The 23,683-nt window shown below is 42.2% G+C and overlaps 1 protein-coding gene across 1 annotated transcript in view; it reads right to left on the reverse strand.

Annotated features, from left to right (window-relative positions):
* The window catches only part of LOC126232929 (uncharacterized), an 87,726-nt gene that overhangs the window by 63,310 nt on the left and 733 nt on the right, over window positions 1-23,683 (reverse strand). Inside the window, exon 2 of the mRNA XM_049942829.1 lies at window positions 7,933-8,094. Within this exon, the coding sequence (XP_049798786.1) occupies window positions 7,933-8,094 (162 nt within the window). The remainder of the gene's footprint in view (window positions 1-7,932; window positions 8,095-23,683) is intronic.

The raw sequence follows: 23,683 nt of genomic DNA on the forward strand, positions 1-23,683 counted from the left end.
CTACTGTCCAAGTAAAGATGGGTCATGAAAAATTTCCATACGTTCATGAAATAAGTGATAATTCTGCTGTAGATGAAATCGTAGCTTCGTCTCGGCAAGAGACCAACTCCATCGTTCAAAGTTTAGAGCAACTAAAACTTTTGTCTGTAGTGGTGCAGGCTGTATCCCAGAAGCAGGAGGATATGTCACAGAAGCAAACTGACATGTCAACTCTAGTGGAAACCATGTTACAAAAGCAAACAGACATGGCACAAAAGCAGTCTGATTTACGTCAGAAGCAGACAGGTATGTAAGTGGTTATTCAATCGTTAGTGACGCAACAACAACAGATCTTAAAGGAGATAACAGAGTTACGCGAGACCCAAAAAGGTGACACAGGAAATGCATACTATAAAGTCGAAACAGGGGGAACTGGGGAATTCCGTAGTCGAGTTGACAGAAACAATAACAAATATAGTTTCTAATTGTGATAAAGTCACACGCGAAAATTTCCTCGAACAACAACAGGAATTTTCCAGTAAGCTAGACGAATGGGCATCTGCGAAAGAGAATCAAGTGACGCTATGTTTGGATGCTAGTATTTAAGAAGTGGTAAGCAAATTGCCGATCGAAAGTTTAACAATTACTGAGAGTATTAAAGAAGACTTAAAAGATGTTACAGATCAATTAGGAACGAACTTTAAGCAATAGACGAAGTAGTCCATTCTGTGGAAAATATTTTAAAAAATCTCGAACGAATGCAGTAAATGAGTGCTGGAATGAACTGCCTGAGGTTGAACGTACGCAGAATTCAACACCAGAATTTTGTTAAGGGACTGGACATGCTTCGCATCCTATGAAATTAAGTTATAACAGAATGGAAGCAGTGCCGCCCAACAACAATATTTACGCTGTGGTACTGATGGAAGAGAAATTGCTTAAGCGCAGACAATTTCAACCGTTCTCACCCGACAGGAAGCCACTAAACCCTGTAGTGTTTATACGTAGATTTCTAGGTATATTACCAGGGCATGGACGGAAGGACAGAAAATAAGTTGTGTGTCAGGATACATTCAGGGTAATGGTGAATTGTGGACCACAGATATGGTGGAGACATGTGAGACCTACGAAGAGATTGAAAAGGCATTTTTGGCGAAGTAATGGTCGCTAGGCGTACAGGAACGTTTACGTAAGGAAGTATTTAATCCTGAACCGTTCTGTAGAAAGACAGGCAGCCTACGCAGATACTTCGAGAAGTATGTAAATAAAGCCAAATATTGGGACGAGCCCATCACACATAAAGGTATCTTACGCATTCTGAAGGCAAAACTTCTCGCAGAAACTAGGAAAAAATTAATTCATGCTTCAGAAGAGAGTCTTGAAGAATCTATGTCGGCATTACATTCAATAGTACTTTAATCCAATTCTGTAAATTACTGGGTGGAAACATAAGGTTAAATCAGCCTTGTTCCGGATTTTCCTTAGGAACCCTCGACCTAATGAGAAGGCTTAGTTGATTTAAAGTCCATGGCCACATTAGCCGTTAACAGTTCCTCAAACTGCTAATGTCAAAAATTTAACCTTATGACCAGTAGCGAGTGATTATGAATGATAGACAGTTAATAAGTGGCAAACGTTGTCAGCTGCAAGTACATTCTGCTTAGAAATATGCTACGGGAAGGTAATGTCATGTTGTCAATGTTTTGGTCGAGTATTGTCTTACACACAAAATCCCCGCCCGAACAGGTGATTCTGGAGCGTTTCGTGATGCAGTACGCGGCCAAAGTTGTTCTCGGCCGCCAGTATATTCCGGTCAGTAATATGCTACGGAAAGGTAGAGCCACGTTGTGGATGTATTGATCCAGTATGCTACGGAAAGGTAGAGTCACGTTGTGAATGTATTGATCCAGTATTCTTTTATACAGAAAATCACGCTCAAAACCGTACTTCTGTAGCGTTACGTAAAGCATCAACCACCAACAATAGTGCGACGAACTATTAATATGACGAGAAATGTAATATACCTGCGTGAGAGATAGATACTCTGTGGAATATAAGCATCTCCCTGCGAGCACGATAACAAACACAGACTGTATTAAGCTTCGAATAAGAGATAATTATTCCATGTTGTTGGAAGAGAGATGTTCTATGTCGGATTAAGAGGAGATTGTTGGAAGCCGCCATTAGGGCAGTAATCTATATTTTATGGTATTGAAGAAAATGAATACACATAAAAGGACGAGAGGGGTATCAGGTGTGTAGATTCATAACCCTAAACCATTTCTAAGTAAATATTCAGTGCTTATAAAGACGCAAGTCGTTCAGAAGTGTTGTGTGGTTTGATGGTGCGAACCTGCAGTCTTACACAGTATTGGGATACGTCGAGAATATTTCTCCGAAGACCTAAATAATAACATGAAATATAGTTGGACGCCACATTCCATACACATGACACAGCATAGCACTTGGCCCTACCTATCGATTCCCGTAGAGCGATAAATTATCTTTAACGACAGCAGCAAGGAGACTGAACGAGATCTACAGCTTCGGAACGCATTTGGTATTACCGTATTCTTTAACATAAGGAGAACAGTATGCAATACAGGCTTCATAACCACTGCAAACATAATTAAAAGGACTCAAATAAAAGGAGGGAACAGTGGAAAGGAATCACTAAACCAAACCATAAATAAAAATCAATAATAATGCGCATTCACACTAATAAAGCACTCGTTAAATAATAGAGAGAATAAAAATGAGACTGCTGCCACTGTGCACCTGGTGCCAGCGAGTAGTTGTCCGCTGACACTGGTGATCTGTCGTGGCCACCTGCTGGCCAGCCGTCCCCTCGCTGCTTCAAGCTCCTGTGTGCTTCATCACCACTTAAGGTCATCATAGCCCACCCGGCTGGCCGCGCAGTCCAACTCACCGCTTCCCGAGCGGCAAGGCGTGCAGGTCCCCTACACGACCCCACCCAGTGCATCTGTGTCGAGGTCCGGTGTACTGGCCAGCCTTTAAGGCAGTTTTCATTCTGCTTCGGCGAATACGAGCTGGTTCTCCTTACTCCGCCTCAGTTACGCTATTTCGGTGATTGTTGTGCAAACCCTGTCTTCACGTACGTGTACACCATAATTACTCTACCACGCCAGCATTTAGGGTTATATTCGTCTATTATGAGATGATCCCGGGGTGGGTCCACTGGTGGCCGAACCGCAACAACTCTGGGTTCGGTGTGGGGCGGCCGTGAGCCGGGTGGACTGCTGTGGGATTGTGGACCTCTGAGAGCTACGGTGGGACGAAGTCTCCCGTCGTTTGTAGGTCCCCGCTTCAATACACACAATAGGGTCATCGCACGCCACAGGGACGTTGTGCAAAACAGTTGTATGAATTCTGCTGAATAAATATCCTTTTGTTACCGCTGCATTTATGATTCCATGAGGGCCAAGGAACTGGTTTACATTCCTAGACCTCCTCCATCCATCTTGCAACATCACATTACTCGGTCAGTGGAGCTTAGACTATCCTCTCCTGTAATAAATCATTAAGGAACCTTCACTGAAGTAACGACCAATCACATTTTTGTCGTTGTTGTGGTCTTCTACCTAAAGACATGTTACATGCCACTCTCCATGCGATTTCATCTCCAAGTAGCTACTGCAACCCGCATTCTTTTCCAACTGCTTTCTCTATTCATCTGTTCATCTCCCTCTACAATTTTACTCACTTCACTTGCGTTCAGCACTAAACTGGTGATTACTTCATGACTCAGAGTGTGTTCTATCAACTTATCGCATACTTTAGCAAAGTTGTTTCACAAAATCCTTTTCTCCCCTACTCTGTTCAGTACCTCCTCATTTGTTACACGGTCTAACCATCCAGTATTCAGCATTCTTCTGTAACACCACGTTCCCAACGTTTGTACACTCTCCTTATCTGAACCGTTCATCGTCCATGTTTGACATTCATACAAGGCTATAATCAGCACAAACACCTCCAGAAAAACACATCCTAACTCTTAAATTGACATTAACCGTCCAAAATTTCTCTTATTCAGAAACTTTTTTCTTGTCATCACCAATCTACATTTTATATCACATCTATTTCGTTCGTCACCCTAAATAGCACAACTCATCTACTATTTTCAGTGTCTTGTTTCCTAATCTAATTCCTACACTGTAATTTGATTAAATTTATCTACATTCCATTATCTTTCTTTTTTGCTTTTGTTGATGTTTATCTTGTATCCTCCTTTCAACACACTGGCCACTCCGTTCAACTGCTCTTAAAAGTCCTTTCCTGTCTGTCACAGAATTGCAATGTCATTGGCAATCTCAAAGTTTTTCTTTGTTCCCCCTGAATCTTAAATACCTCTCTACATTTTTCTTTGGTTTCATTTACCGCTTTCTCAATGTACAGATTCAATAATAGTGAGGATAATCTACAACACCACCTCACCCAGTTCTCCTCCCCTTTCACGCCCCTCGACGCTTAGAATTGCCGTCTGGTGTCTGTACACACCCTGTCTTTTACCAGTGCAACCTTTACAGTTTCAAAGAGAGTAACCCAATCACTTAGTCTCAAATAAATCTTTACTGAGTACAGCTCAGTTACTCTCATCAAGTAGCTTCTACATTCTCTGCGAAATTTTAACGTATTTTGTTTTTCTTGTATTGTGAAAGACATTTCTTTTTTCGATATAGCCAGCACTCGGCATACGTGCACGACATGGACAGAATGAAAGCTACATTTCATCTGTGCTCCTGGGTGCTCATATTGCTATACTGAAACTATTTGTTTTCTCACTGTCCGACGAAAAGAATTTCCGTAATTGTGTATGGAATCGATAAATTCCGCATATGACAGTAACCCATTTCATGAGCGAAACAGGCAAATCCTATGTTTCAAAAATTAATTACTCTTAAATAAATCTTCGGTTTTGGAAACATGAAATGCTAATGAGCTGTCTCTGTTAGCTCTGCAATACTATCAGCAGTAAATGCCACATGTCCATTTTAACCGTCGTGTGGTCGCATCGATTTTTGAAACACCAGTGGTCGCGTGGTTGACTCTGTCAACCATCCATTATTTTCACTAAAGATGTGAAAAGTTATAGCATTGTATGCTTCCTACTGAAAACTAATAAGCTTATTTTGGTTTTTTAATTAACAGAAATACAAATTTTAATATTTTACCTTTATTGTTTCTAAAGATACAATTAAAATCTAATTAAGGAATCTAGTTTTTCATTTAACAATCCACTCCTAACATACAGGATCTAGTTAAATAACATTTGACCTTCATTCTTTCTCAGTATATGTTACTCATACAGCTTTTATTGGATTATACTCTCTTTATTGTACATGACTATATTGTTTCTACGTAAAAACAGAGTTTACTCATCCTGTTCCTCTACCTCATCCGTAGTGTTACGCGCACACTTCTCGCACACAACTGCCGAATGCTTCTTGCATACAGACATCTTACACTGACTACAACGAAGTGTGGTGACAACATTGTTTTCTCTGCCAAACACATCGCAGCGACTCTTCTTTTTGTTTGGAGGTTCTTCTGGTTCTTGAGGTTCTTGCAATTTATAAGGCAGCGAAAATATTTTGAGATCATTTGGAAGCATCGAAATGTTGGATCTTGTAACTAAATTATCTTTAGTAAGTTGTTGGGATAACAGTTTCACAAACAGCCCCGTTGGTGTTGTTGGGTTTTCTGCATTGCAGTGAAACAGTATTTGGGCTATGATACCAGCGATGTTTAGTACAGCGAACCATTCAGCCAGTGTCCACCGCCTTGTTACTAGTGCAACTGAATGTCTACTGTACGTTTGGTCGACAGTGTCAACCCCTCCTTTTGTCTGTTATAGTCCGTGATAATGTGCGGTTTATTGGTATTCTCATCGACTGTGCCTTCACTGTGCATGGTGTTAAGCAGAACAGCACATTTGTTTCTTTTGGGCACATATGACATCAGTGTGATATCTTTCTGGTATCCTAACAGTGAAGACCTAATCTTCCTGGATTTCAGAGGTAGGAATTCCGGGGGAATTTCCGTTTTATCTTTCTTCAGAGTTCCAATCCATGTGACGTTTCTCTGCAAAAGTGAGGCTGACAGTGGATAACTGGTATACCAAATATAAAAAGTAATATTCCGATTTCATCCCAGCACCGGTTCTGCCAGGCGATGCGTGATATCGTAGGGTTTATTTGGCACTCTGTTAGGGCCAAATATAAAAAGTAATATTCCGATTTCATCCCAGCACAGGTTCTGCCAGGCGATGCGTGATATCGTAGGGTTTATTTGGCACTCTGTTAGGGCCATTTGGTTGCGTTCCACGGTACAGCTCAACACATTCTGTATGGAATGTTTTTGGCATCGCAAATAGCAAAGAATTTCGGGCTGTACTTTGCTGGTTTGTTCGGTATGTACTGAACATATTAATATCGCCCTCTAAAACGTGTGAGCATCTCGTCAATGGTTACAAACTCTTGCAAACTATATCTTTCCTTACAATTGGTGACAATATTATCTAAATATGATCTGATTGCTGAAAATTTGTCTCTCTCGCGTCTTTGTGTTCTTCTCAATTTGTCGTCAAATCTCACGCTCCTGAGGAGAATAAGAACCGTCTGTATGATATACAAACTATTGATCTTCATACCAGTGCCATCTTTACTCCAAAGTTCTTCAACATTTGTTTTATTCCCACCCTTCAAGCCAGTCAGTATAAAGATTGCAAAGAGAGCATATATCTCTTCCCTAGAAGTTTCCTTCATCTCTCTATTCTCTCTCTCTCTCTCTCTCCTGTGATACTGCGTTGCTGATTGATGTATTCCAGAAGTTAATTAATCATATCTGCACTAACAATTTTACTCAATGCTGTCACTTATTGTATAATGCCCTTAGCAGGTCTCTTCAGACCCGGTAGAATTTATTTACATTTTTTGAGGGCGTTTTCGCCGTTTTGGCTCTTACACTTTCCTTGGACGACTTAGTTTAGCCATTTTTACCAACAAAATACCCACACATAAAATCAAAATTATCGTCACCATTTTCTTCATCTTCATTAAGTTGTATTTCGTCTTCGATATATGTATGTCCTCCTCCCTCTAAAGGAACTACTTCTGCTTCTGATTCACTGTTGTGATCACTAACTACTATTTGTTCTTCTTCCTTGTCAGACCAGTCAAATTCAGAACACTTGCTGTCGTCTAAGTCTTCTTTCAGAAGCCTTCCAATCTCCTCCTCTGGTAACCCCTTTTTGAAAAAGCCCCTAAAAGTATAAATAAAAATAAAATATAGTTGCTAGTGAAAGATTTTAATCTTAAATAAATACAGTATTCACAGTTACCATAAAAAAATACTTACATCACAGGTCGCGTGGTTGACTCTGCGCACCAAACAGAGCCAGGACTAAAATAAGCTGCAGTTGCTGTCAATGTGTGAGCGCTACAATCACAGCAACAATTCAATTGACAGAGGTCAAACTTGAAGATAGGCGGAGCCGCCAGTACTGCAACAATGCGTATTTTGACTTCAAAGTGAAAAACGAACACTAGTTGACTCAGTCAACCAATGCGACCGCCCGAGGGCTAAAAAGAGGAGGTAATGCCCATGCCTTTGTAGTTAATGTAGCTATGAAACAGGACTGTATCATATGTTGCGTACTGTCTCGCAGTTAACATAGGTGTAAACAGTATTACCATATGTTACATGATTCGGCAGGTATTAGAGGTGCACGGATTAACTGACTCAGAGTTTGTATCAAAACAGAAGTGTACTCCCGAGCTCGATTCCTCAATATGCAGAGGCCCGGAACGTCACAAACCAGGAATCGCTGGCAAGGAGCGTGGGCGTCACCTCTCACATACCTGGTTTGTTCCAGAGTTGAGGAATACAACGCGGAGAGCGCATGAACGAGGCGAGCTGCCACTGAACCCTCACCTCAAAGTCGTCCGCAAAAATGTCGTAGTACAAAGTGAGGCTTCCTTTGTACGTGGTTTCCTTGGTTTCCTCGTCTACAGTCTGTGAAATGTTGACCAAAATGCCTGGGTATTCCCCATCATCGCAGGCGCCAAGCTCTAATATGTCTATAGTGTATGGACCCTGCCGAACAAAAAAAAAAAAAAAAAAAAAAAAAAAAAAAAAAAAAAAAAAATTTTAAGAGCGCTTCACTAGAGTACCAAGGATACATCTCAAAACAACAGCAGTGCTACTGAGACTGACTGTAAATTGAAAAGCTTTCTTACTACCGGCTGTACAAAAATTCAGCAATTAAAATTCATAAATACATTTCTTACATAGATTAAAAATCGGTTATTTTTAGAGCACACATCGCAACATGAATAACCATAGGATTATTTGAGTGTTTACCAGTTTGTGCATGCCTGCACTCCGTAACAGCTGGAAGGCTGCTTCGATTCTTGAGCAAAAGAACTTTGCAGAGCTGAATAGACGGATAAAATTAGTAAAGTTCATAACAGACCAATGTAATTCTTTGTAAATTTAGCAGTCACTGCGCCAGTCAAATATTTAAAGAACTACAGTACGGAACAACATAATAAAATTGTGCTCGGCATAGATTATTGCTATTAAAATTCCGAGAGCCCAGAATGAATGTACAATTATAAGATAAGAGCTAATGTGTGTGAAATGCAGCGTGCTGAGTTTCAGTTCCTGATCCCGAACACTGTTTTAATCTCCCAGGAAGTTTCAAAGCCGTACTTGCTAGGTCCACAGAGAAACACCCATTGTTGAAACAACTGCTGAGCTATGAGACAGCCTTTTCCCAGCAATATCGTTTCTTTCAGGACTTCCACTGGATATCCGTGGGTAACTTGCAAACTACGTAGGAAGCAAGCCTACTTGGAGGAGTGAAGCCATGAGAGCAACTTATGGGTCACGAAAGTAAATGTTTTGGGAAAGGATTCCAGATGCGTCACAGAGCTTTGATATGTCAAGAAGTTCTCTCACCATAATGATCATGACGATAAAATTACATAAATTTGGGTTCATACAGATATTTACCAACAACAGCTAGTAGTGATATGCTCTATGGGTTTCTGGAGCATCTGAACTCACTCCACTCAAGAATGAAGTCCAGCCTGGCACTGTAAAAGGATGGCCAGTTGTTGTTGCTGGCTGTGGTTATCAAAAGAATGGCCAGATACCGTTGCTGATGTAGTTATCAAAAGGAGAGCAGACGGCTCGTTTGACCCCAGTGTGTTCCTCAAACATACATACATGGATTTATACCCGCCAGTCAGCAATTGTCACCACCCAGTGCAGAGTTCTGAAGTCACTGGTCCACAGAGCACACACCTCGTCAGATCCAGATATCCAGGCACTGAGCCTTTATGATCACTGTTCTGCAAGAATGGATCCACTACCAAACAGAATCGGAAGAACTTTCAACTAGTCACCCTTCCACACGATCCAAAAGTAGAGAACGTTGAGGCAAAGACTGTGGCATAACTGGCCTATGCCGGATCCCTTTCTGCCAAAACCAGCAACATTATGAGGAAGCACGATTTTAAGTATATGTCCAGTCCACCTACCGAAACAAGACAGCTACTGGTAAATGTCAAGCAGCCTGGGGCTACAAAAACCGGGAAGCTATTATACATCTTGCCAATGTGGCATGCTGTACATTGGCCAAACAACTAGGACAGTGGACATCAGATGACAGAACGTCAGAGGCACACCACTAAGACAGGCAACAAAGTCAGCCATTGCATTGTGAGCTCTGTCTGGAACTTAGTCTACGAACTGTGATTAAACGAGGGATCTGGCACAGGCCCTAGATACTGGGACAGTATTATAAGAATGGCTACAGAGGTACAGGTGACTAATAACCTGATAAATCGTGACACGGGGTTACTACTCAGCAGAACATGGGATCTGCCACTGCAACTGCTGAAAACGCAATGGGAGCAGCAGCAGAAAGGCACAAAGAGAAGGAGAGAGTGCATGGACGTCTGAAACGAACCACAGATGCAGCATCAGGTGCACCGAACCTAACATGGAACGTAGCGGGGCGCTTCTAGCGGCAGCGATCTGCAGAGAGAACAGCTGGAACCACAGCGGAACCTGGAACTGCACGGGCCCGAAGACGGAATTCAATCACATAGACGGGTGAATGGGACCGAAGACGAAATAACAGCGCTCGGCCTGACACACCAGGCTCAAGAAGGACCGCCTGAGAACGTTTCTAACGGGAGAGAACTGCAGAGAAAGCAGGTGGCACCGCAGCCGTTTCCCATTCCACTGACCAGCGGATTACCTGAGGTCCACGCCGACGAGTAGAATCTCGTGGCGAAATCGCGGATGCGTCAATTCAGCGTCGGGAGTCTCGAGTTCATTGTAAAGCTACATCGTACTGAAATATCGTGGCTGATGCATATCCAGAGAGATTTGTTCTGCACTGTTTGCAGCCTCTTCATTTGCTTTACTGCCCCAGTGGAGCGAAGAGGGAATGCGCAACAACGCGGACCGCTGACGGGACGAATGGACACGACTATGAAGGAGGAAGAGAGTAGATATAAATACTGGATCCGTAAAGGAGGAGATCGTTGAGTTTACGCAATAATAAACCTATAATGAGCTTCATACTTAAAAGCATACATCAAGGCACATCGGACGACTCAGAAAACTGCTTCCACGGGGCCTTAACGTAAACAAAGCATAGCGCAGAGATGACAGGAAAATAAACGACTAAACTGCATAGCACAACAACCAAGCGACCCCCCCCCCACCCCATCCTCCTAAACCAGCGCAGTGTGGTAGGTGCCTTTCACATACACACACAACAAATACGTGCATGAAACAAAGTGTCGAAGATGGTATGGACAGCATGACCTCTTCACCTGCAACCAAAAAGAAGAATAAAGATGCTCCAATCGTAAGGGTCCCAACTACGCCCTGTTCTACAAATGCCTCGAAAGACCCAAGGAGGCCACAGCGGTCGAGACACTACCCCATAGATATCATATACGAGCTAGCGTGTCTTACGAACAGCGACGACGACCTATGCCACCACGTAGAGCTCAAAGACGACCTGATACGGGTCACAGCCACATTACCGTTCCACCTACTTCGAGATCGCAAAGAGGCAGTCAAAGTTCTTTGGTACACGCAACATGGCCGATACTGGGAAAATACTTCGAAGTTGGACAAACACGAAATAAAATACACATACGATAAGGGCACAACAGCACCCTGAATCACGAATGCACACAAACACACACACACACACACACACACACACACACACATACACACACACACACACGACAGTGACACAACCTACAGAAACTAAACAACCCCGTCAACACCTCTAAACCAACTTCCCCCTTTATCACTATCGCAATGGCTAATGCACAACGTCTAAACTTCGTCTACACCTACATCTATATGGATACTCTGCAAATCACATTTAAGTCCCTGGCAGAGGGTTCATCGAACCACCTTCACAATTCTCTATTGTTCCAATCTCATATAGCGGGCGGAAAGAGTGAACACCTATATCTTTCCGTACGAGCTCTGATTTCCCTTATTTCATCGCGGTGATCGTTCCTCCCTATGAAGGTCGGTGTCAACAAAATATTTTCGCATTCGGAGGAGAAAGTTGGTGATCGGAATTTCGTGAGAAGATTTCGTCGCAACGTAAAACACCTTTCTTTTAATGATGTCCATCCCAAATCCTGTATCACTTCTGTGACATTCTCTCCCATATTTCGCGATAGTACAAAACGTGCTGCCTTTCTTTGAACTTTTTCGATGTACTCCGTTAGTCATACCTGGTAAGGATCCCACACCGAGCAGCAGAATTCTGAAAGAGGACGGGCAGGAGTAGTCTAGGCAGTTTCGTTAGTAGGTCTGTTACATTTTCTAAGAGTCCTGCCAATAAAACGCATTTTTTGGTTAGCCTTCCCCACAACATTTTCTATGTGTTCCTTCCAATTTAAGTTGCTCGTGATTGTAATACCTAGGTATTTAGTTGAATTTACGGCTTTTATATTAGACTGATTTATCGTGTAACCGAAGTTTAACGAGTTCATTTTAGCACTCATGTGGATGACCTCACACTTTTCGATATTTAGGGTCAACTGCCAATTTTCACACCACTCAGATATCTTTTCTAAATCGTTTTGCCGTTTATTTTGATCTTCTGATGATTTGATTAGTCGAAAAACGACAGCGGCATCTGCAAACAACCGAAGACGGCTACTCAAATTGTCTCCAAAATCGTTTATATAGGTAAAGAACAGCAAAGGGTCCATAAAACTACCTTGGGGAACGCCAGAAATCTCATCTGTTTCACTCGATGACTTTCCGTCAGTCACTACGAACTGGGACCTCTCTGACAGGAAATCACAAATCCAGTCACATTACTGAGACGATATTCCATAAGCGCACAATTTTACTACGAGCCGTTTGTGTGGTTTAGTGTCAAAAGCCTTCCGGAAATCCACAAATTCGGAATCGATCTGGTCAATAGCACTCAGCACTTCATGTGAATAAAAAGATAGTTGTGTTTCACAGGAACGATGTTTTCTAAACCCATGTTGACTGTGTATCAATAGACCGTTTCTTCGAAGTTATTCATAATGCTCGAACACAATATATCTGTGAAATCCTGCTGCATATCGACGTTAACGATGTGGGCCTGTAATTTAGTGGATTACTCCTACTACCTTTCTTGAATATTGGTGTGACCTGAGCAACTTTCCAGTCTTTGGATATGGATCTTTCGTCGAACGAACAGTAGTATATGATTGTTAAGTACGGAGCTAATGTATCAGCATACTCCGAAAGGAACCTAATTGGTATACAGTCTGAACCAGAGAAATTGCTTTTATTAAGTGATTTAAGTTTCTTCACTACTCCGAGGATATTTACTTCTACGAAACTCATGTTGGAAGCTGTTCTCGATTCGAATTATGGAATATTTACTTCGTCTTCTTTTGTGAAGGCATTTCGGAAGGCTGTGTTTAGTAAATCGGTTTTGGCAGTACTGTCTTCGATAGTATCTCGATTGCTATCGCGCAGAGAAAAGATTGATTCTTTATTGCCGCTAATATACTTCACATACGACCAGAATCTCTTTGGATTTTCTGCCGGGTTTCGAGACAAATTTTCGTTGTGGAAACTGTTGCAAGCATCTCGCATTGAAGTCCGTGCTAAATTTCGAGCTTCTGTAAGAGATCGCCAGTCTTGAGGATTTTGAATCGGTTTTGATGCTCTTTATTAACTGAGGATTATTTGTTGCTAAGAGGTCAAGTGTGTTTTCACAACCGTTTGCTATTCGCGTGTGCTCATGAACTAACTGCTCCTAATAATTATCAGAGAATGCGCTTAGCACAATTTCGGATGATATTTTGTGTGTACCTCCGGAATTAAACATGTGTTTTGACCAACATATGGAGGGTCAATTAAAGTCACCACCAACTATTATCGTATGAGTCGGGTACGTGCTTGAAATCAAACTCACGTTTTCTTTGAACGTTTCAGCAACTGTATCATCTGATTTGGGAGGTCGGTAAAGGGATCCAATTATTATTTTATTCCGGTTGCTAACAATGACCTCTGCCCATACTAACTCACTGGAAATATCTACTTCAATTTCGCGACAAGTTAAACTACTTCTGACAGCAACAAACACGCCACCGCCAACCGTGTTTAGCCTATGCTTTCTTCGTCTTTGTCAATACGCACAGAGTGAGGACTAAAGGTACAATGCTGATGCAGACACTACATCATGGTGATGTTCATGTTGCTGCAATCATTGAAACGTGGATAAAGGCCAAGAACAAATTCAACTTCCTCAAATAGAACACTTTTCGGAAAGATAGGTAAGACGGCAGCAGTGGAGTGGCTATATGTACACTCGATTCAATAGCAGCGAAAGAAATCCCTCTACAGGCAGTACTTCAGAACATCGAATGTGTCGTACTCCAAATAAGAGACAGGAACAGGCGCACCCTCAACATAGTTTGTATGCAAAATCCACAGGGAGGCTCCTATCAACACAGTGCTTACGATACATAACGGCACTTGATAGAATACTGATTCTGTGTGACTTTAATGCAGTGAAAGAGCAGACAACGGCAGCGGACGCCGACTCTTCGACCTTCAGACAAGAGGACCAGAGACCAGAGACCAGATTCCCAGTATATCAACTGATCTTCATCTGATTTCATGGATGTTAGACAGTAACCTATATACAGCACAGCCCCAACACCAGCGACGAAATCACGGAACCTAGCATCGGCGATTCCATCACAAGTGACCACCTTCCCGTTCTCTTCGCGACTAGTGCCACCGAACTCCCAGACCAGCTGCCCACGAGACGGACAATACTAAAATATGGTGACGGAGGCACGGACAGATACAAAGATGCAGTGAACACATAGTGTGTTGTGGGGCGATCACTCTGTTGTATAAATAATTCAAAAGCCAAAATGGCTTAAACACTGTTTATTATATGACTGGTTTCAACACACTAAAGGTGCCATCATCGGGTCTGAATGTAGCTTAACATGCATAAGTCATTTGGATATAACGATACGTGAGGCAAACCAGCTGATATAAAATCACTGTCGCAGAAATAAAAGTTAAAAAACAACTGCTCTCATGGTTATCCTGTTCCATCAGGCATATAAAACTCCGACAAATCAAGGACTGACGCGATGCCTCTGCTCGGCGTTATAGGAAAGACATATGATCGATTTTTAACCGAGTGCCTAAAGACATACTGTACATAGAGCTCAGAGACGTCCTCCCACTGACACAACCGACTTTCTACATGATTAATGACCCGCTGGTTAATCTGACCGACGGCATCATAAAGGACTTCAACAGAGGCCTTTTTAGAGACAGAACGTGCCTTTGAAAAGCTCTGTCAGAACGGACAACACAAATGGGACTCCGAAACAAAACTGTACAATTAAAAATGGCATATATATCAAACAGGCAAGGTACATGTCTACAGCGCAACATCCCGAGAATGCACACCACAGGATGGCCCTTCTGTCCCCGCTACTGTACGCACTGCGTACTGCTGGCATGCCAGCTGTAACAACACCCTCTGACACAGTAGGAATTTAAGCTGACGAAACGGCGTAGTGGTGCACAGAGCTCAGAACAACCACTACACAACGGAGGACCCAACTTATTTTTAACGACTTGAAGACCGAGTGGCAAGGTGGAGGGTTCGGCCAAACCCACACAAGAGCCAAATAATACTGTTCAGACACAGACTAAAAAAACGGTAACGGAGCAGTGATGACATACAGATGGAACTCTGGGACAGGTCCCTAAGACTTAACGGCTCTGATAGGTTCCTTGGCGTGTTTGTGGGCAAACATCTGAACTGAAAAACACACCTAACTTACTTACTCCAAAAACCTAATAAGGCTGGTTTAAGGAAGACTTTATGTATGTCACTACCAAACAGCCATACAGACATACAAGACGTACGTAACACCACTAATAGAATATCCCGCAGACCCCTTAGCAGGCATACAAAAATAAGTAGCGTAACGACTATACTCGACTAAAAGACGGCTTCTACGAAGCGACATCAAATTCCCAACAATTACACCCTCTAAAGACGTATACCACCGCGGCAAACCCGACCAAGGAAACCAAGAGCCAACTAAAGAAGAAATGTTCTTACTAACCGACCAGACATGGAGGAAATTCTGACAACAAGACTATGAATAACCAGCCGACCCAAATACATATATACATAGCCAACACGTACAGTAGCCCATAACACCAGCAAAAGGTTCCTGAGCTTGCCTCCACAATGGAACCTCTAATTAGAGAGATACCAGCACCCCCTCATCTAGATCAAACACAGAACCACAAAAAACACACTGGGACATATAGATTACAAATAAATAAAACACACATTAGAACCAAAACTATCTCTCTCTCACTCTCACTCTCTCTCTCTCTCTCACACACAAACACACACACTGTCTCCCATACTGTAAGGTGGCGTTATTTTACTGATAAACCACGTTTACATCCAGTACGACATTAGTAAGCCCATACAATGATAGAAAGGGCATGTTTGTGCTCATTCATTAATACATGTATGTGACTGAGATCGTCTACTACACTTAACTTATAGTATAATGTATGATGTCGGGTGACGGTAACAAGCAGAGCTGTGAAGCAAGTGGTAGAACGGAACGACACAGGAAGCTCGCGCATTCCTTCGGACAACAGAACGGCACAGCCACCTATGGCGCTAATCGGGGGACCCGCGTGTGAGCTGGACCACCTGCAAAACGGGATCACGTGTTCCGCATGCAGGCGTGAGGAAACAGCCTGGCCAGCCAAGAACACATGGCAACAGGTATTCGCGTACATTCCTACGGACATACAGGGTGGCTCACGAAATATGTTACCGATTGTTTCTTTCACAATTTACGACGCACATTAGATATCCCGCTGGGATCTCTACAGCAGTACCAGCAGAGTTTGGAAAAACAAATGAGTTACGAAATGACGTGTAATTCACGATTCTGCCGCTAGGAGACTAGTAATCAGCAATGGCTGACAATGGAAGACTGACGACACACCAACGATCGGCAATTGTGTTACTTTTTCTTGAAACGGAAAGCCTTGTTGTGACTCAGAGGCGTTATCGACAACAGTTTAACACACGATGGGTCCCTTGCAAGAAGACCATCCACAGGTTGTACGATAAATTCGTACAGGAAGGAACAGTATTGGAAGCGAAGCGGCCTCGGCCTAAGCCTGTTTGTTCGCCGGAGAATATTGAAGCGGTACGAGTTGCTGTACAGAGCAGTCCCAGGAAATCGTGTAGAAAGACAGCAGTGCAACTGGGAATATCCAGATGCTCCGTTCAACGCATTCTTAAAAGTGACCTCCATATGTACACATACAAGATGACCTGTACACAGAAGCTCACTGAAGAACACAAGCAGCAGAGACTACTGTTTGCTCAGTGGGTGGAGGATAGGGAAGAAACTCTCAACAACGTTTGGTTTCCAGACGAGGCGCATTTTCATTTAGGCGGTGTGGTTAACAAACAAAATGTACGATTTTGGTCTACTGAAAACCCACAAGTGCTTCATGAACGACAACATTATGCTCCGAGGATTACAGCGTGGGCAGCAGTTTCCAGTCACGGAGTTGTTGGACCCTTTTTCTTTGAAGAAACTGTGAACAGCCAGCGTTATTTGAGCATGCTTCGCAATAGCTTCATTCCACAGCTTCTTGGTACTGCCTTGCCCTTCAACACGCAGTGATTCATGCTAGATGGAGCAAGGCCACATACTGCATACGCTGTGTTGGACTATTGACACGAGTATTTCGACATGCGGATAATTTCACTCTGGTTTCTAGGTCGCTTCAATGACGGACGAAATTGGCCCCCCAATAGTCAAGACCTCAATCCATGTGACTTTTTTCATTGGGGGTACCTAAAGGAAAAAATTTTCCCGAAACGTCCACGTGATTTAATGGAGCTCAGAAGACTTATTCTTCAAGCTTGCAGTGATATTACGGAAGACGTGTGCCGTAGGGTAATCACTAACTTCAGTGTTCGTTTGAAGAAAGTTAGGAAACGAAATGGTGGACATATTGAGCATATGCTGAGTTAGAACAAATCTCCATGGACGGCTCTTCATTGTAGTATACGTTCCTTTCAGATTCTTCTTCTTCTGTAGTGGTCAATCCAAGGATTGGTTTGCAACAGCTACAATGGCAGCTTGTCTCCATTCTGTGCGTCTTTCAGCTTTTCTCTTCATTTCTTTATAGGTGTTACATCCCACATCTTTCACGATTTGATCCATGTACCTCAGTCGTGGTCTTCCTCTTGGTCTTTTTCCCTCGACATATCCCTCTATGATTGTGTTCAGGAGTCCTTTATGTCTTAATAGATGGCTGTAAATTGTACTCTTCTTTTAACAATGAAACTCCAGAAGCTTCTCTTCTCACCTGCTCTTTCCAGAACCACTTCGTTTGTGACCTTGTCGATCCATTTTATTTTGAGCATGCGTCTATAGCACCACATTTCAAAAGAATTTAGCTTCTGCTGTTCCTCTGTCCCGAGAGTTCATGTTTCACACCCATAGCATGCCACACTCCACACATATGATTTTAAAAATCTTTTCCTGGTTTGAAGGCTGATGCTCTTAGATGTTAATATGTTTTTCTTCTTGTTAAAAGCAGCCTTTGCTTGAGCTATTCTACTCCTCACTTCTGCCTTGCTCCTTCCATCCCTGGTAATATTACTGCCCAGATAAGTAAATTTATCAACTTTCAGATTGTATTGACAATAAAGTTTATATTCAAAAACAAAATGGTAACACATTTCGTGCGCCACCCTGTAGACAGAACGTCCAGAAACTTCGATCTGGATTCTAAACTGCGATTGTGTGGAATTCAGAAAAGAGCACGTTACGGAAATACGATTCGCCACCCCAATTTAAGGGGAACAAAAGACTTTGAGCAGGGCAAAGATGAGAGAAGTTTAAAGTCGTTGCTGGGTCGTGGAGCAGGAGAGTCGTCTTGGACGTCCACGGCAGTCGACGGACGTCTTCGGCTGTGATTTTGGTGTAGTACAGTTTTGCTATTATCTCGCTGAGGGGAGAAGTTCTGTATTTATAGCTTCTGATCATTATGGTCATCTTGCTTATGCACCCACGTGTAGGAAAGTGAATTTACATTGTTGAATCACGTGTTCTGCCCCGTTCTGCACTGAGGTTTCACACTGCTCACTATGACAGTAGTTCCTTCTTCCTATTTAGCGAAACAGGGGATGTCAGTTAATCCGTACCCAATCACTGAAGGGAGTTTCTATCCCTGAAGAATTAAAAGAGGGCATAACCGTTCTAGTTCCTAAAAGGAGAAATACGGAACTAAAACACATAGCCCGCATCTCGTGGTCGTGCGGTAGCGTTCTCGCTTCCCACGCCCGGGTTCCCGGGTTCGATTCCCGGCGGGGTCAGGGATTTTCTCTGCCTCGTGATGGCTGGGTGTTGTGTGCTGTCCTTAGGTTAGTTAGGTTTAAGTAGTTCTAAGTTCTAGGGGACTTATGACCACAGCAGTTGAGTCCCATAGTGCTCAGAGCCATTTGAACCATAAAACACATAACCAAAATGAGGCCAATTACTTTAATGAACGCTGACTATAAAATAATTGCGAGGGTAGTGAAAGACAGACTTAGATCAGTGATGGATACAGTAATTGGTTCCCATCAAACATGTCTTCCTGGCCGGAATATTTTTAAAACGGTCTGTGAGTATAGGGATATAATCCGACTGTTTTCGACTACTTCTGCAACAGCAGGTCCTGCCTTCATTGATTTTTCGAAAGGCTTTGACAGAGTCAACCAAGAATATCTATTCAATACAACGACACACAATGGGTTTTAGAGAAAGTTTTATTGTTGTTTTACGAAATCTCCTGCTGGGAATAAAAACAAGAATTTTTATCAATGGTCATAATACGAGACCCATAGAGGTTAAAAATGGCGTCCCATAAGAAGTCTACTGTCAGTGCTTTTATACATCGTAGCTTGAAAACCTTCATTGTGTCGATTGAATAACGAGCTAAAGGGCATAACGATCTCAGGGGAAGGTCGACTGACCAACGCTTGCGCCGATGACGTCGGAGTAGTTGTTAGAAGTTACGAAGATATCCTAAGACAAAAAAATTGTTCAAATGGCTCTGAGCACTATAGGACTTAACATCTTAGGTCATCAGTCCCCTAGAACTTAGAACTACTTAAACCTAACTAACCTAAGTATATGACACACATCCATGCCCGAGGCAGGATTCGAACCTGCGACCGGAGCAGTCACGCGGTTCCAGACTGAAGCGACTAGAACCACTGGGTCACTGCGGCCGGCTATCCAAAGGCTGACAGCACTTGTTCGGCTCTACTGCAGCGCCACAGGAACGAAAATAAATGATACTAAAAGCTCGTTTTTTTTTATAATCTCAACGGTTTTCGACACGTACACATAGAGTGGGCGAAATTGAATGACCAACACAAAGCGTTAGGGATTACGTTTTACAGAGACGTATTAAAAGCATCAATCTTCAACTGGAGGAAGGTATTAACGAACATCAGAGGGACTTTAGTTCTGAATCGTATCAGAGATTTAAACTTGATACAAAATATCAGAGTTATTAACTGTGCTGTGCTCTCCAGAGCTATATATATGGGGCAAATATTTCCAACACCAAAGGAAATATCAAAAAAACATCATGAAAATTATTTGTAAATTCATCTGGCAGGGCGAGATTTTCAGAGTGGCTATGGGTACGCTCACCCTAAAACCTGAAGAGGGAGGACTAAGGTTGATCGACACATGTCACAAGAACACGGCACTATTTGTTAAACGAATACTTGAGCTGATAGAGAACTATCACAATAATATCCCACCCCAACTATTCAAGATATTCCAACGGGAAAGTTCAAAACCATCTTTACATATAGGTAGAATACACATAATGTCTCGTCCACAGATGTGCAAGGTGCGTGGTATAAGGTGGTAAATAACATCGTTTGTTCGAATGACAGACTTTGTTTTATCGGTTTAAGTGACACAAACGTGTCAGACATGTAATGCAGTTGAGTTATGCAACGGTTACCAGTGTGTCTGGAATAATGTACTAAAACAAATTGCCTTCATAAAAAGGACTGATGGCTCGACGTAACACTTAATACCATACTTTGGCCACAAAATGTCTCGTCTCCTCCAGAAATGCACAATGTTATCTTATGGCTACTTGGAAATTTCGTCCATTGTGTCATTAATAAAAAAAATGCCCCCAACGACGTTCTGGAATATAATTACAATCTAAAAGCACATTACTACCAAATACGCCGTAAAAAGGCTTATCAAAAGCATTTTGGGAACATGTTACACGTGCTTCTCGAAAATCAGGGAATCGGATGACACATTCTAGGAAACGCTGCATGCATGCTGAAGAAGCGGATTGCTGCTGGTGGTGACGTACGGTGGGGACTTTGTGGGTCCCGTGGCCACTACGGAAGCCATGAAGGCCTCAGCAGAACCCTGAAAAGGTACTGCATGCAGTGCTTGGACAGGCTAGTATCTTCTTGTGCGACATCAGAAGGAGATACCTCCGAAATCTTAGAAGATATTTGTATATTTATTTGTTACTATTTTGGGGAATAAGCGCTCTGCCTGAGCTGCCTGAGAAACACGAACACGGTTTCTTATAGAAGGGAACAAATATTTGTTTTAGAATTAGAGAAAAGTTAACAGTAGCAGAAGAAGCTCGTTGGTTTTAGAAGCACTATTCTTACTATTATGAAGGAACTCACGTCCCAGATTCTGAAGAGGACTTAATTATTCTTTGGAAGAGCAATACCGTTACGTTTCGGAAGAGACATCTTATTTAAATTGTTATGAATAGCAGAGGCTTGAAATTATAAAATGACAAAATCCTTATTGTTGAAATCGTAAAGACGAGGCTGCCCTCTTCTAATACAAGAAATTTTAATGTTGGACGACCATACGAGCAAATTGTTTTTTTTATTTGTTGTATTACTTTAGATTCAGGTAGGGAAGCATGAGAGATCGCATGAAAGTAGTTTAAATTAAGAAGAGGGACATTCATAATCAACTGGGTAAATTATATTTTTGTTTACATTTTTCTTTGGCTGACACGCGTTATTTTGCACCTTAACATTATAACAGTCGTGCTACAAATCAAAAATAATTCAGACTATAAGGCACCGATTAACAAAGAAGTAAATAATTATCATGTTAATAAAATAAATTAAAATATGTAGCATCCCAGGAGTGAATGTTAGGTGAACGGATAAAAGCGTTGGTGTTTATGTGTCCCTCAGCTCTCGATAGGTTCGATAAGTTGATAAGTGCATAATATAAAAATTTTGTACTGCATGAGACGACACTATATGCGTCATCTAATACTAGTACAAAATTCCTGGGACCGGGGAGGTATTGTAAGGTGGCGTTATTTTACGACTTATATATCGCGTTTGCACCCAATACGACATCAGTAAGCACGTCCAATGATAGAAAAGAACGGTTTGTGCTCGTTCATTAAAAACATGTATGTGACTGACATTGTCTAGTACACTTAATTTATTGTATAATGTCTGCATGTTGGGGGACTGGGGAACAAGCAGAGCTGTGAAACTCGTGGTAGAACGGAAGGACACAGGAAGCTCACGCATTCCTTCCTCCTGGGACCTGGCCGTGAGCTGGATCACCTGCAAAGCGGGAACACGTGCGCGGCATGCACGCTGAGAAATCGGACTGGGAAGCCAAAAACACATGGCAGCTGGTACTGGCGTACTTTCCTATTGACATTGATATAATTTCCATAAATTTCGATCTGGATCCTAAACTGCGATTTGTTGGCGTTAAGAAACGAGCGCCTTCTGCAAACATGATTCGCCACCCAAATTTAAGGGGAAGAAAAGACTTTGAGCAGCGAAAAGAGGAGAGAAGTATAAGGGAGAGTCGTTGCGGGGTCGTAAAGCAGGAGAGTCGTCTTGGAGGTCCACGGCAGTCGACGGACGTCTTCGGTTGTATTTTTCGTGAAGTACAGTTTTCCTATTATCTCGCTGAGGCGAGAAGTTCTGTGGTTATAGCTTCTGATCATTATGGTGATCTTGCGTATGCACCGGAGTGTGAATCACGTGTTCTACTCGGTTCTGCCCTGAGGGTGCACACAGCACATGGAGTTAATAGTTCTTTCTTGCTATTTAGTAAAACGGGGAGGTGTCAGTTACTCCGCACCTAATCACAGATCGCGAGAACCTTATAGGGCAGAGTCAGAGAGTTTCAGGGCCAACATTAATACTAGGAGAACCTGAAATTTCTAATAATTACTTAGTTTCTTTAAATTGTTTTTTGTAATGAATAAACACGGCATTTATCCTTTAGTAGATTATAATTTCCTGTACCAATTATTCTTGTCTCTTGTGTACATTTTATAACTTATTCGTTAAAAGGGGGACTGGATTTTGTCGGCTTATCCTGACATTCTATCGTATCTACAGGATAAGATTAGGAAATGGGTAGATTATCGCATGACAATTTATTTAATTAATGACAATAACGTACTCCTACTGGGGGACGTATAAGTGTCAGGGCGACTCCAGCAGCGTTAAAATAAGCATTGCGCAAATTATCACTTGTACGTACTCATGGCAAGTCTTCGGCATCAATAGCTAGTAGAAGAAGTGGAGGTACGTTAGAATACAAACAATAGTATACTAGATTTAAGCACAATGAAACTAAGACAACTATAGAACGAAGAATAGGCTTATAAGTGCCCCAATACCGTTTCTCACAAGTTGTTATGGTGAATGAAAACTAGACTCACCTAATAGACATTAGCAGCTAACAACTATAGAAGATCATTTTGTAAGAAACTAAGACTGTATTCCCTAATATGTCGTCAGCATCCAAAGATGCCAACACTCACACAGTTTCATGGAAAGACCGACATATTACAGGCAGATCTGTTTCAGATAATAGGCAACCTAATTTACCCGATTATCAGGAATTTGTTCCACCCATGTCTCAAAAGTGTAGTGGCATAAGACTGTCCAGACTGAAATAAAAGTTGCCACTAAATATTTCCTTCCACTACTACTAAATACATGAGTCTCTGCCACTAAAGGTGCGTTTACACC

This window comes from Schistocerca nitens, chromosome 1, assembly GCF_023898315.1.
Source record: "Schistocerca nitens isolate TAMUIC-IGC-003100 chromosome 1, iqSchNite1.1, whole genome shotgun sequence".
In the NCBI taxonomy this organism is placed as follows: domain Eukaryota; kingdom Metazoa; phylum Arthropoda; class Insecta; order Orthoptera; family Acrididae; genus Schistocerca; species Schistocerca nitens.